The sequence below is a fragment of the Oreochromis niloticus genome, linkage group LG3, assembly GCF_001858045.2.
Source record: "Oreochromis niloticus isolate F11D_XX linkage group LG3, O_niloticus_UMD_NMBU, whole genome shotgun sequence".
NCBI classification, from domain to species: domain Eukaryota; kingdom Metazoa; phylum Chordata; class Actinopteri; order Cichliformes; family Cichlidae; genus Oreochromis; species Oreochromis niloticus.
The window spans coordinates 22,813,562-22,828,194 of record NC_031967.2 but is presented as its reverse complement, the minus strand read 5'-3'; the positions used below and the strand labels follow the sequence as shown (position 1 = coordinate 22,828,194).

The window sequence follows — 14,633 nt, the reverse complement described above, 5'->3', positions numbered from 1 at the left end:
GCAGACAGAGTTACAGGACTCTCTCCCAGACCACAGACTCATATTCATAATACAAGTCAGCTTTATTAAAAAAAAAAGGGAAAAAAAAGTTGTGTTTTCAAAATTGGAGTTCAAGTTATTTTTACTTCCAATAGTCTTAACATACTACACAGGCCAATGGCTAGATTTTTTTACATTTTCATTGTAAGTGGGCTAAAGTAGTCTAAAAGTACTCTAACATAAATGTAAATGCTGTTATTTGATTATTTTAATAAACCACGTAACTTGGATGGATTAGATGCTGGCGTGACCACAGTGCACACGTCTGAAGTCGCTCACCGTGGTCCAAGGGATCGCTCAGGGAGTTTGTGTGTTTGCTCAGACACATGAAAAATTAGGGGGAACATTGGTCAGGACACACCCCTGTGGGGACACTGTATGTATTGTGCTTGATTTGTTCTGTCCTCCCTGGACAGGTTGACCACATCTTCCCTGAAAAGTGGTCTGAATAAACCTAACCCTCTCAAGGCAGGTGTTGCAGATTTGCAACAGTTAAAAGCAAACAACCTGATTACCCCACATACATATTTTATGAGTTGTTTTTACTCAGAAGTACCACTGCAGGTATTCTTTTGTGCATTAGCAACAAAAACTTAATTTGAGCCTGACAGGTTAAGACACTGAAGCTGTTTCCATGTGAAAATTGAGTTTTCATTTAACAACATGCATGGCCATTCACCACGGAACAGGAAGTTGTTGTTGAGAGGCTATTGAAGCTTAAAAAGTTACAAAACTTAGTACACACCTCAGACATGATGAAGATGTTTTATTGGTCCTACTAGTGGGTGTGGCCAATTGCTTCTATACTGCCACATAAAGATATTAAATGAAGCAGGCGTAGGTCTCTTTTATTTGCATTTGTGAAATTTTAAAAAAGACTCAAGAGCATCTGGCTGCAGCCACTGGGGAGTGCCATATTGCGACCTCCACACTAACTGGAAACACGTAACTTCAGTTACATCGACTTTGACAGCGAAAACTAAATTGTATTTTTGTTACTGATTGATTGATTGATCGTACTTTATTCATCCCGAGGGAAATTGGGTTAAGGCTGCCAGCCATGCTATTGATGCTGCTGATAAATAAATTTGATTCTAAGTGGGTTTTTTTTAACAATCTGGGTTTGTATTTATCCGCGACACCTTAAAGGCCGGTCTGTGAAAATATTGTCTGACATTAAACTGGTCCGTGGTGCAAAAAAGGTTGGGGACCACTGCTGTACAGTACAGAATGAGTTTAGTTTGTCGAATTTATAAAAATCTTCGATCGCTAGCAGTGTAACCCTGAAGTGCTGCACTGCATGTTTGTACTTTTTCTCCCCGACAAACACAACAATGCTGACGAAACGTTTTGCACAGTTTCATTTTATAATGGACTTATGTTTTTATGAAGGTTTGAACTTAAAGAGTGTTTAAACAAAAAAAAAAGTGTGAAAATGTTCGTGCCTGTCTGAGTAAAGTGTATAAAGCATGTAGTGAGGGGTTTTATGGTTTTAAAACAGCTACAATAATTGTAAAAAATATGAGGGACCGCTGTATTATTAATAGTAGAGTCTGGGGCATGTAATTGATTAACATCAACATTGATTATTGTGCACTATTATTTTTGTTCAAGGACAGCAAAAAATGTTATGTATGTTCACAAAATGCTGTAAAATGTATATTTATTAAAACATGTATCTAGTTTTACCAACTTTAAACCGACACTTTAAATTAACACCAGGCCTTTTCATCAAAACCAAAATTTTATCTACATTCTGTTTTTTAGACTTTAAATCTCAGTTAGGTTATATATTACCAGTAGCTTTTCAGATAAAACAGTAATAAAGTCCTAATGGTTTCATAAATCTTCGTATTTTTTTCTTATAAGCATCGGGGACAAGGCTGTCTTGCAATTGTTGAGGTCACTAGTGTGCGCCCTATTTCTTCCAGGATCACTCTTCATTTGTAGGTTTTAGTGGACTCCTACAACTGTGAAGTGGTTTTCATGGGACAAAGGCATTGTATTCCAAGATCTGGGAGATTGTAGAAATGAGCAGTGATGCCCTTCTTGCCATCTTTCCAGAAATATAAGTGATCTGGAAGCTGTTAGGCTTATTTACAGCAGTAGCACTTTTTGCACCTGCAGAAATTCCAGGACAAATTTACTAACAGTGTTTGTTGCTGTGTGTGCTGCAGCTACAGCTTTGAATTTTTTTTTTTGAGAGTTAATATTTTGGCTATGGTATCTTGTTATGAAATAAGAGTAAAAGTGTTAGCATGTGTGTCAAATTTAAGTTTGACTGGGAAACTCAAAGCTCAATAACCTGTAACAACAAAAATTCACTGCAGCCTGTGTAATATTTGATGCATCATAATTTATTCCAGTCTATCTTGCAAATACATGTTTGTGTTGCAATGTCATGCACAAACACACACACACACACAAGTATTAGATCCTTAAGATCAAACCTGCGTCATTCTTTTGGTCCACTGCACTGTAGTAGTCAAACGAGAAGAAGAAGAAGTGAAGTGGCCACAAATGGCCAGGATAGAGATCAGAGGGTTAATGCGTAAAATGTATAAAAATATTATTGATTACAGGGTAATACATTAATGTTAATATCAACAATAAGCTTTTTACTCTGCAGTTACAAGTATAAACAATGCTGTTACATTTTTTACTATAAGTATGGAAACAAGTGAACAACATTTTATAATAAGTTTAACTGGAATTCTGTACACTGAAAAACAAACAGCACATAAAAAACACAAACAAACAGCCAGTGCCTTCATCTGTCCATTAGATGTCAAACATCGCATTGACCCATAGTCCCTGCTTGTCAGCACATGCTTTTAAAAAGAGCTCCATGTCCTCTGCAAACTGAAAAACAAAGAGGAAGAAGTCCCTCTAAACAAAAACACAGCAGATGACAGGCCAGGCAAACATCTATTGACCTGTTTGAATACCTCCTCATCATGTGAGCCTTGAAATTTTTTTTAAGAAGACTAAGACCACAGTGAGGGCGTTTCATTTTCATCGACAAGCCACAGTTTCATTTAGCACAGAGGGTAGAGCACATGAATGTTCTACCGAAGATTCAGAACATGGTTTAGATGCTGGAGACAAGACATCGAGAGGGAGATGGGGCTCCACGGAGAGTTCAGTGGGGAGCAGTCCTGAATGCTGACATGACAACAATTGACTTGCCATATCCCCACGCTGTATGACTGTCATGTTACAGACAGGGCAGTGAAAGTGCACCGGCATATCATTTTGTCTGTAAGAGGGGAAAAAAAGAAAGAAAAAAAACAACATGTAATTTAAATGTAGTTGTATAGAATGCAATCAGTCTAACAATCAGATTGCACATATTAACAAAAACATCCAAGCCATCCTCAATAATGAAAGCAAAATGGTGTGGATCACAAGAGCTGTCCAGAAATGTGGTGAACAGGAAAAAAAACATTTAATGAAAACACACTTTTTTCTCTTGCTGATGAATGAACTTGTTAGGTGTAGGCTGTGTGCAGACAGGAATCGTGGACCCAAAAGTGCAGACACTTGGAGGCACAAAGTAAACTAAAAAAAAACAGCTTTAATGCTGAACTAAAAAGATACCAGAACTGAGACTTTAAACATAAACACAGGCAAGCAGACAAAACACACAGCAAAATAAACGGTAGCTCGCGACAATGACAAACTGAAACACAGGGCTTAAATACATAGAGGGAGCAATCAGGGAATGGGCAACAGGAGGGAAACACAGCTGGGGCAAATCAGGCCTAACGAAACAGGGGAAGCAAAACCAAACACATTAACATAAGACACGCACCTCCAAAGTAAAACAGGAAACATGACACAGACTGAACTAAAGACAGACTCCCACGCACGCACTGCAACAGAGGAAACAGAGACGTAGGGCAGACATAGACACTGGCTGGACACGGGGATATAGCCGACAGGGGAGACAGCAACTAAGGATAACACAGAGACATAAACCAAAAGACAGAACTCTAACAAAGAAACCAAAGACTAGAAATGATAAATAATATAATTAACTCAAAACCTCTGGGTCAACGACCCAGGCATCCTAACAGTACCCCCCCCCAAAGGGCTGGCTCCCAGACAGCCCAAACCCAAACACCAAAACAAAAAACAACCCAACCAGGGTGGGCGGTGGGGGTCCAGGACGGAGGGCTCGAAACAAACCAAACACAACCCAGAGACCAAAAACAGAAAACACTGGAGCCCAGAAAACAACCAAACAAAACCAGGCACACGACAGTGCCAAAAAAAAAAAAAAAAAAAAGTTCAGGGGGCCGGCCGGGCGGGAGGCACCGGCAGCGACGGAGCAGGTCAGGAGGCCAGCCACGACGGCGAGGACGTACAGGCCGGACAGGACGAACAGGCCGGACAGGACGAACAGGACGAGCAATCAGAGGCCTGGAAGGAGGCCGGCGCTGTAGAGGCGCAGGATGACTGACAAGCGAAGCTGTAGCCGAGGTCAGACCAGGCGAAGACTCGGAGGCCGGACCGGGCGAAGGCGGCGCTGCAGGCGACGGTGTGGCTGAAGCCGCTGCAGCTGCAGGCGGCGTGGACAAAGCTGTCGCAGGTGGGGATGCTGCAAGCGACGATGTGGGCGCTGCAGGCGGCGATGTAGGTGGTGGCTGAACGGTCTCCCCGGAACCGTCAGTAGAGATGAGGATGTGTTGGCTGGGTCCTCCAAGACCCCCAGCTGATGAGGCAGGAGGCTGGACGGGCTCCTCGGGCCCTCCAGCTGACGAGGCAGGAGGCTGGACGGGCTCCTCGGACCCTCCAGCGGGAACAGACGGCTGGACGGTTCCTCGGACCCTCCAGCGGGAACAGACGGCTGGAACGGTTCCTCGGACCCTCCAGCGGGAACAGACGGCCGGACGGGCCCCTCGGACCCTCCAGCGGAGGCAGATGGCTGTGGCTGGACGGGCCCTCGGACCCTCCAGCGGAGACGAACAAAGGCTGGTGCGGTTCTCCAGAACCCCAGCGAGAACAGAAGGCTGGACGGGCCCCTCGGACCCTCCAGCGGGACCAGGTTGCAGAACAGGCAACGGAGGAGAGGAGTGGCGGTGGCGAGGGCGCCGTTTCCTCCGGGATGAGGGAACAGGAACTGGTGGAGACATGGAGACCACCTCCTCATCCTCAGACCACATAGCTGCCAGGAAAAAGGCAGGCGAACGAGGTCCCGGCTGGTGTGGCGAGGGAGAGGAAGTCCGTGGCAGTGTTGAGGCAGGTGGGGAGTGTATGTGGCACTGGGGCAGCGAAGAGGAAGAGTTAGTGAGAGAGAGAGCAAGCTCACTAGCCCTGACTTGCTCTCTCCACGCAGCTATGGTGTTCTCCAACTTGGTGTCCTTAGCAAACCGAGAAAGCTGAGGGTTATGCCGAATGACAGCATCCACTGCACTCAGCCCAACTGCCATGGTCCTCAAATCTGGGGATTGGGCGATGCGATCAAGCAGGCTCACCATCCGCTCCATCTCAGCGTTGTACTGCGAGGAAAAAGAGTCTGCAGGGTCCATTTTCTGGTCGCGAGCTTCTGTTAGGTGTAGGCTGTGTGCAGACAGGAATCGTGGACCCAAAAATGCAGACACTCGGAGGCACAAAGTAAACTCAAAAAAACAGCTTTAATGCTGAACTAAAAAGATACCAGAACTGAGACTTTAAACATAAACACAGGCAAGCAGACAAAACACACAGCAAAATAAACGGTAGCTCACAACAATGACAAACTGAAACACAGGGCTTAAATACATAGAGGGAGCAATCAGGGAATGGGCAACAGGAGGGAAACACAGCTCGGGCAAATCAGGCCTAACGAAACAGGGGAAGCAAAACCAAACACATTAACATAAGACACGCACCTCCAAAGTAAAACAGGAAACATGACACAGACTGAACTAAAGACAGACTCCCACGCACGCACTGCAACAGAGGAAACAGAGACATAGGGCAGACATAGACACTGGCTGGACATGGGGATATAGCCGACAGGGGAGACAGCAACTAAGGATAACACAGAGACATAAACCAAAAGACAGAACTCTAACAAAGAAACCAAAGACTAGAAATGATAAATAATATAATGAACTCAAAACCTCTGGGTCAATGACCCAGGCATCCTAACAGAACTGAACTGTACAATGTGAAAAGCAACTTTTAAATAAACAAATAGACTGCAGAAGTGCTGAAAAGAAGTGCATATTTATAACTTTAACTATGAGGTATATTTAATACCAACTTACCTTTGAAAGGCAAAGCATTTTTAATGTGTCCATTTATATGCTCCTCAATCTTTGCACTGACAGTAGGGTTGAAGGTGGGGCACAGAGGGCAGTGAAACAGCCAACACGTGGTGCATGCCTGTAATTCTGGCTTGGAGGCACAATTCCAAATTGATATTTGCATCTAAAACAGAGAGGAAAAAAAACAGATCAACACCATATACACATTTAAGTTCAGGTTTTAGCAGAAATAACATGTTACAGTTACCATGTAAGAGATTTGGGAGAAAATTCTTTACACAAACATAATTTACAAGACACTTATTTGTGACATACGTATATATTGACATAACAGACAATATAAGGCTAACTAAAATCTGGGCTACAAAAAAGCAGAACAGAATGTAGTACAGAATAATAGTATTTATAAATATACAAACCTCTTTTTGACGAACTTTACAATGTTTTTGCAGGTGGAATGAAAGACATGAATAAAATGCAATATGCACTAAATGGAACAATGTGCATCGATGTTACAGATAGTGAAAAGTAGTTCAATAACAAGCAAAAAACAAATACGTTTGAAACTGACCACTAAATGCTAACCAGAGGTGTCAAAAGTGCACACATTCCTTACTAAAGTTTAGATACCTCGGGGGTCTGACCGTTGTTGTAATGCTAACAAAGTGGCAACATAATCAGTGTAAGCAAACTAGATGATTCCTAGAATTATATAATTATTAATGGCAAATTTATACATGAAAGACTCCGTCCCGACCTTCACAATCCACTTGCAAGGTTTCCACAATCGATGATGCACGCAGGAACGTATTTCTGCCTACTGTGGAGGTCAAGTGTTTCCGGTTAGTGTGAAGGTCCCAATATGGCGCTCCCCAGTGGCTGCAGCCAGACCCTTCTCAAAAGACTTCTGGAGTGATACTCTTAACCTAAAAATTCAAGTATTCTTATTTATTTATATTCAAATATAAATAAATTGAATTTAAGATGAAACCTTTGCACCATTTTCTGCTTTTGTACTTTTACAAACTTCTAGAGAGTTAATAGGATCAGCACGGCCTTTTAGTTCAATCTAAGACCTTGGGGACACCAAATTATGAAGCTTTTGAGGTTTGGTTAAGGATGTCTGAGGCGACACGCCAAATTTTGATAATTCCCCACAGGACATTTAATTGTTAACGTGTATCTCAGCTACATATAGGATATTTATAGTTATATCTCATATATACACTATGCCCACTATGTTACAAACTTGACATGCTTGGTAAGAGTCAGTCAGGAGACATCTGTGTGGAATTATAAGGTCACACTCATAGTACTCATGTGGTTGTTGGTCTAATTATTATTTTTATTGTGCCTGAAACTTGGCTAATTGTAGGTGTCGGATTTCTTGTATGACCTGTGAAAATTCATGATGACCACCTACTGATTCAAAACCATTGTGGTACTGACGTTCTGATTAAGCTTCTCTCTGTATGCTGATTGTTTGTCTGTACACAGGAGACACACTGACAGAGGAAACCGAGATACAGCTGCCTGAGAATGTGGTTGAAGGATCTGCCCGCACTTTTGTATCAGTCCTGGGTAAACCTGTTGATTTTTAATTAAATGAGTTTCAATTTATCCAAAAAGAAATATAGCAAGTTTCATTTTTTTAATCAGTACAATAGTAAATGAATATAAAAGACAAATACAACTGTACTGGCATTTTGTTGTCTGGTTTTGAAACACGCTATTAAATGAGACTCCAACATATTTGTAGTGTAGAAAATAGTTTAGAAAATAAATTCCTGTAACAAAGTGCAAAATATTATAATTTAGTATGTACAGTTTTTATATAACCTGCTGTATTTTTCTAAATATTTAACTTATTTACTAGTTTTAATCTATTTGCAGTTCAAGTGTGCGAAAGTTGTATGTTCTGTCTCAGTGACTGAGTGCCTCTGATCAGGTGACATCCTCGGCCGGGCTCTGAAGAACTTGGATGGACTGCTCCAGATGCCGTATGGATGTGGAGAGCAGAACATGGCTCTTCTAGCCCCCAACATCTACATCCTCCAGTACCTGAAAGGCACACAGCAGCTCACCCCAGCCATCATGGAAAAAGCCACCAACTTCCTGACCAGTGGTGAGTGTGTTTGTTTCATAGTGGGGCTAAAATCAAAGGTTTATGAATAGAATATCTATTTAAGAGTCAAGTCACTTTCCTGTTGTTACAGGTTACCAAAGACAGCTGAACTACAAAAGTTATAAAGGCGCATACACCATATTTGGAAGAGGACCAGGAAACACTTGGTGAAAATAATAATTACCTTAATATTCCATTTGCCTTACAAACAAAACTGAACCTGTTGGTGAAATTTACTCCTTAAATATCCCATCCTGTTATCATTTTATTTCTGAAAATGTGGAAAATCAACTCACCTTATAATGGTATAACTGTGACACATTTTGATATAATTTTGAAACATGAGGAAGCTTTCTTTTGGTTGCTTTTTTATGTCAGGCTGACTGCTTTTGTGATGAGAAGTTTTGCCAAAGCTCAGTCTTTTGTCTACATTGATCCAAGAATTATTGAAGAGTCTAAGACATGGCTGGGAAATAAACAACAAGCAAATGGCTGTTTTAAAAAGTCAGGCAAACTCTTCCACAACAGAATGAAGGTAAGTCCATACTTTAGCTGGGACTGATACTAATTCTGTGTGGAGAGAATTTTTTTTGGCAGCACACAGAAATAACTTGGTTTCACTCACCAGGGAGGTGTGTCTGATGAAGTGACTCTCAGTGCATACATCACTGCTGCTTTCTTGGAAATGAATATATCCCAACATGTGAGTAAACTTGATGTGATCCCATTTGTACTTCATATTGTACAATGTAAAGAAATTACAACACTGACTTGTATTTGTTTTATTTCATTTTCTTCTTCTGATGGCCATTTTCCCCTCATTTTTCAAAGATATTTTTATGACTGATTTCTAAGTCAGTTAAGTCGATACTTTCTGTCTGTAGATGAAAAAGAAATTTGTTAAAGCATTATTTCTATTTCCAGTCATGAAAATAAAGTTTTAAAAATAAGTACATCGTAGGGAAATGATCACGTTGGGTGACATATGTCCTTAGAAAATCCCACAATTTCTTAAATCCCCCCAAAAGATTTTTTTCTTAGAAAATGATGGTGTCAGAAGCTGCTTTTGTCCACTTAGCAGAAAGTGCTTTAATAGGTGTTTCTTATAAGCATTTAATTGTCCAAACATTAAACACAAGAAACATATCCACATTTTCCTTTCTGAAAATGTGGATATGTTTCTTGGTTTTGTTTCATATGTGCTTTATATATGCCTGTCATTCTGCAAGAATACATTTTGTTGGATTTATTGTCGTGGAGAGGGACGAGGTGGCGACTGAAATTTACGATACTAGGAAACCTTGACTATATGTTGCAGTTGGCACCTTTTGCATATCCAAGGCACAGTGGGCCACAGGAGGCCATACCCATGTTGCCTCTTTAGTCTTCTTATAGAGAATACCAGGCAGTCTCCCTCGAGTCTCCTCCAGAGTTGGGCCCTAGTCCTGAACTGGTCCCTTGTTCAGTTTGTCTTCATAGGGCTCTTCTTTTGATGTTTTAAAGGATCCTGTGGTGAATAATAGCTTGGCTTGTCTCAGGGAGTCCATCAATGACCTCAGCAACACCTACACTACAGCTCTGCTAGCCTATGTCTTCACCCTGGCAGGAGACACGGAGACCCGCGCTCACCTTCTGCAGCACTTAGACACAGTTGCAGTGAGGGAAGGTGAGTCAGCATCTAAAAGGAAATCATTCAGGTGTTATTACCATAACTGTAACTTTTATTGTATGTTTGTAGGAGGTTTCCTGTACTGGTCTCAGACAGCAGCAGAGACATCAGCCTCCCTGTCAGTGGAAATCAGTTCTTATGTGCTGTTGGCCAAACTCAGTGCCTCCACAGCTGCTGACGACCTGGGTTATGCCTCTGGCATTATTAGGTGGCTGACTGGCCAGCAGAACTACTACGGAGGCTTCTCCTCCACTCAGGTGCTACACCACCCAAACAGCTTAAATCTCATCTTTGAGTTCATATACACTGGGATAAATAAAAACTTATCTGAGAGAAGCTGAATACTGAAGTTTTACTTTGTTGTTGCTGTCCTGTAAAATACAAATATAAATATATATGTAAGTATGTGTAGTAGCTGTGATTTTGTTTGTAGGACACAGTGGTGGCTCTTCAGGCTCTGGCTCTCTACTCCACTCTGGTGTTCAGTCCTGAGGGTTCAAGCACAGTGACAGTTCAGTCTGACAGCAGTCAGCTGACATTCGATGTAAATCCGGGCAACAAACTGCTCTACCAGGAGGAGACGATGGAGGGCGTGTCAGGAAAGTACAGCCTGGAGGTGAAGGGCACTGCATGTGTGTCAGTGCAGGTCAGTGACAGTATCGTGACAACGTCCTGTTTGTTCCTTTTTCCAAATAAAGAAGCATAATGAAAAAAAACTTAAGAGCACAACTCAAAAGTGTGGTTTCACTCAGAAAAGCACATTTGCTTATCCATCTATGTATTTGCTCAAATTATCCAAATTTAGGATGCTATTTGTTTTTGTTCTTCATCATGAATTTCACTAAGGCCAGATGACATGTATAACATCTCCAGGAAGGTCTAGCTACACCCTGTGTATCCTCGCCGTTGGATTTGCCTGGAAAATCTCCAGAGGGTAGTGTCATAAAGGCATCCTGCTAACATGCCTGCACTGTCTTAGCTGGCATATTTTGAAGTCAAGAACCAGCAGTTCTATTTCCAGATCCCTCCTTGTGTCCAAGCCTTCATCTCGATTTTAAATATTTTGATAAAAGAAGCTCCAAATCAACATGACATTTCTGCCCACAATTAGTGTACATATTATTCTGGCCACAACCACCAAAATAACTTCATAACTGTAATCAGTCACGTAAAATGTGATGCCACTATATTTTGAACATAAATGCAAAACATAAACATAAAAACATGAACAGATTTATATTTTTCTCATTATTACTAATATTATAAATTGCAAACCTCTTTTGGTTGCCTATTTTGCAGATTTCTCTTCACTGCAACATCCTGAGTCCCACTGATGTCACTACTCTCAGCGTGGAGGTCAAATCAGAGATTGATGCAACAAGTGAATCCAGACGCAATCTCACTCTGACAATAAAATCCCTGTAAGTATTTAACAGATTAGATAAGTGCTAGGGGTATTTTATTTGCCACTGTGGCATAACTGTTGGAAATGTGGCATCTATGGATACACATCAGTGCAATCACTTTTTAACTGTTCAAACACAGGTACAGTGGAAAGGAGAATACTACAAACATGGTGATCCTGGATATCAAAATGCTCTCTGGATTTGTCCCAAATGAAGTGTCTTTAAAGATGGTGGGTTATTGCAGTTATTAGCTGAATAGAAATGTTGCTACCATGTGTCAGTTTGTGATGAGATAAAGGTGATGATAAAATAATAATAAGGAGAATGTTGTCTCCTCACAGCTCAAAGGTGCCCCATTGGTGGATCGTGTTGAACAAACAGAAGATCATGTTCTGGTGTATTTACAGGAGGTGAGAGATATTCACAGTGTGGATACCAGATGATGATGTTTGTATTGTTACAGAGTGTGTCTTCTGTTTTTTTAATTCTGTTCAGTTACCAAAGGACATGCCCAAGAACTACAGCTTGACAATCATAGAAGAACTTCGAGTGGAGAACCTGAAACCAGCTGTGATCAAAATCTATGACTACTACCAGCCAAGTACAACTCTAACTCACTTCACTGCAACAGCACACTGACACACTTTGCTCCTTAGTGGAGCTGTACAACAAACAACAGTTAACAGAATTTGAAGGATCAAATTTAAATGTGTTGGACACACACAGCCAGTCACATTTTTCCACTTTGTTTTCCCTCTCAGGTGACCGAGCTGAGACTGAATACATTTACCCATCAGCTGCAGGTAACAAACTGTTATAGCGAGAACACCACATTTCACACAAAATTAAATTACATTTATTTCGTAAATATTTGTTCAATGAAAATGAAATGATTATTTTAACACAATTGCATCCTTACGTTTTATTCTTTTGTTGCAGTTTAAAGATGTGCAGTCAGTCCTGAGGTTGTCACTCAAGTTATACAGCTTACATTTTAATAAAGATGCTTTTTAAACACAAATATGCCTCCATATGTTTTGTTTTCATCTACAAAAAGGTCTTTTGTATAAAATTTTACCATGCTATTCTGTCACACTAACCCTCCACATGTCTTCATTCACTAAATCTTCAGTGGTCTTTTTTTTCCGTCTGTCTAACATCTCCATGTTCAGCATCCTTTGTCCAGTGAATCCACTATCCCTCCTCTGTCACCAACCTGTCTCTCATTCACACACAGATATATTCTGTCTCGCGTCTATTCACTTTCATTCCTCTTCTCTCCAGTGTAAACTTTGTATGTACAGTGGAACCCCGACTTACAAATACTCCATTTAACGAAAAATTCAAGTTACGAAGGCACTTAACGGCAATATGCCCATGTAACGAAATCCGCTGGCTCTGATTGGCTGAGCCCACAATGCCCACAATGCCTTCCGAATCATGTGACAACCCCCTTGGCTTTCGTACTTGCGCTTCGCTGTTCCACTTGAACGACGTATTGCTGTTGCAGTTAGCAATTAGCCTATAGCCTATCATTCACTCAAAAGGCGCGACGGGTGCTTCGACTTACAAAAATTTTCTACTTACAAAAGACCCTCGGGAACCAATTAATTTCGTAAGTCCGGGTTCCACTGTATACATTGCATATATGTGTAATCATGATTTTACAACATTCACATTAGCTTAGGTAATAAGAAATACAATCACGACACAGACAGGAAGTATACTTCAACATTCGATGGATAGATCTGGGATTTCTCCCAATAATAGAACATGGCAATCCACTGTATTAAAAAAAAAACCACATGGACGCTTATAGTCAGCTGGAGGTTGTATCATCCTCATGATCAAGAATACACTTATTTTTCCCAAGTTAATCAATCTAGAATTGATTTTTTCCCTAACCAGTAATCACCTTCACCTGTTATGAAACGGCTGTGTGCAGGCAGGAAAAGGACCCAAAGTGCAGACACTCAGAGACAAAAGGTCAACTTAAATACAGCTTTAATGCTGAACTCCAAAAAAGTAACAAACTGAGACTCCAAGGTAAATTTACGCAGACAGAACACACAGCAAGATAAGGGTAGATCGCAACACCGACAAACTGAAACACAGGGCTTAAATACATAGAGGGAGTAATCAGGGAATGGGCAACAGGAGGGAAAAACAGCTGGGGCAAATCAGGGATAAGGAAACAGGGGAAGCAAAACCAGATACATTAACATAAGACATGCACCTCCAAAGTAAAACAGGAAACATAACACAGACTGAACTTAAAGACACAGACTCACAGGCAGGCACTGCTACAGAGGGAACAGAGACGTAAACCATAAGACTAAACTCTAACAAGAAACCAAAGACTAGAAATGATAAATAATATAATAAACTCAAAACTCTGGGTCAACGACCCAGGCATCCTAACATCACCCAGATATATCTGAAACACGAATCTACTCAAAGACAATAAGCAATCATGCATCAGTCTCTTTTACACTCGGTAAAACATTCCAACAAAAATCAAATGATTCTCCAAACATCTCTCCAACTTTATTATGGGAAACTGGTAAAGCTGTCTTGAGGGGCAGAATTATCTTATGCTCATCCTATAAAAGGAAGAAAGACGCAGAATTAGAAAACAATTTGAAAGAAAAAATTAAATTGTTGGAAAGAAATTTTACAACCAACCCTTATACAGGCGCTGTGGAGAGCATCCTCACACAGAACATCACATCCTGGTTTGGGAACAGCTGTGTTAAGGACCAAATAGCTCTTCAGAGAGTGATCCGTACAGCTGTTGCAGGATTGCTCTCCCCCTGCTTCAGGACACCTACACCAGGAGATGCCGGACTAGAGCAGCGCAGATACTGAAGGACCCGTCCCGTCCTGGCAACAACTGTTCCAACTTCTGCAATCCAGTAGAAGGTTCCCCATCATCCGGGCAAGGACAGAGAGACTCAAGAGGAGCTTCTTTCCCCAAGCCATCCGGGCCCTAAACCAACCCCGCCCCCTACACACACACACACACCCGCCCTCTCACATCATCATCAAACCCACCGGCACAATGTACATTTCAAACTCCTTTAATTTTAAATATGTTCATATTGTGTATTCTGTAAAATAGTCAGATTGTCTATTGT

General features: G+C 41.2%; 2 protein-coding genes across 2 annotated transcripts in view; both read left to right on the top strand.

Moving 5' to 3' along the window:
* The window catches only part of LOC109197684 (alpha-2-macroglobulin), a 33,249-nt gene extending 20,732 nt beyond the window's left edge, over positions 1-12,517 (top strand). Inside the window, exons 23-36 of the mRNA XM_019353388.2 lie at positions 7,794-7,877; positions 8,245-8,421; positions 8,513-8,588; positions 8,800-8,956; positions 9,050-9,124; positions 9,925-10,087; positions 10,160-10,347; positions 10,524-10,736; positions 11,390-11,511; positions 11,636-11,726; positions 11,838-11,906; positions 11,992-12,097; positions 12,258-12,299; positions 12,436-12,517. Of these exons, the coding sequence (XP_019208933.1) occupies positions 7,794-7,877; positions 8,245-8,421; positions 8,513-8,588; positions 8,800-8,956; positions 9,050-9,124; positions 9,925-10,087; positions 10,160-10,347; positions 10,524-10,736; positions 11,390-11,511; positions 11,636-11,726; positions 11,838-11,906; positions 11,992-12,097; positions 12,258-12,299; positions 12,436-12,440 (1,568 nt within the window). The 3' untranslated portion in view covers positions 12,441-12,517. The remainder of the gene's footprint in view (positions 1-7,793; positions 7,878-8,244; positions 8,422-8,512; positions 8,589-8,799; positions 8,957-9,049; positions 9,125-9,924; positions 10,088-10,159; positions 10,348-10,523; positions 10,737-11,389; positions 11,512-11,635; positions 11,727-11,837; positions 11,907-11,991; positions 12,098-12,257; positions 12,300-12,435) is intronic.
* The window catches only part of LOC106098407 (poly [ADP-ribose] polymerase 14), a 208,140-nt gene that overhangs the window by 85,670 nt on the left and 107,837 nt on the right, over positions 1-14,633 (top strand). The gene's annotated exons all lie outside the window — the stretch shown is intronic.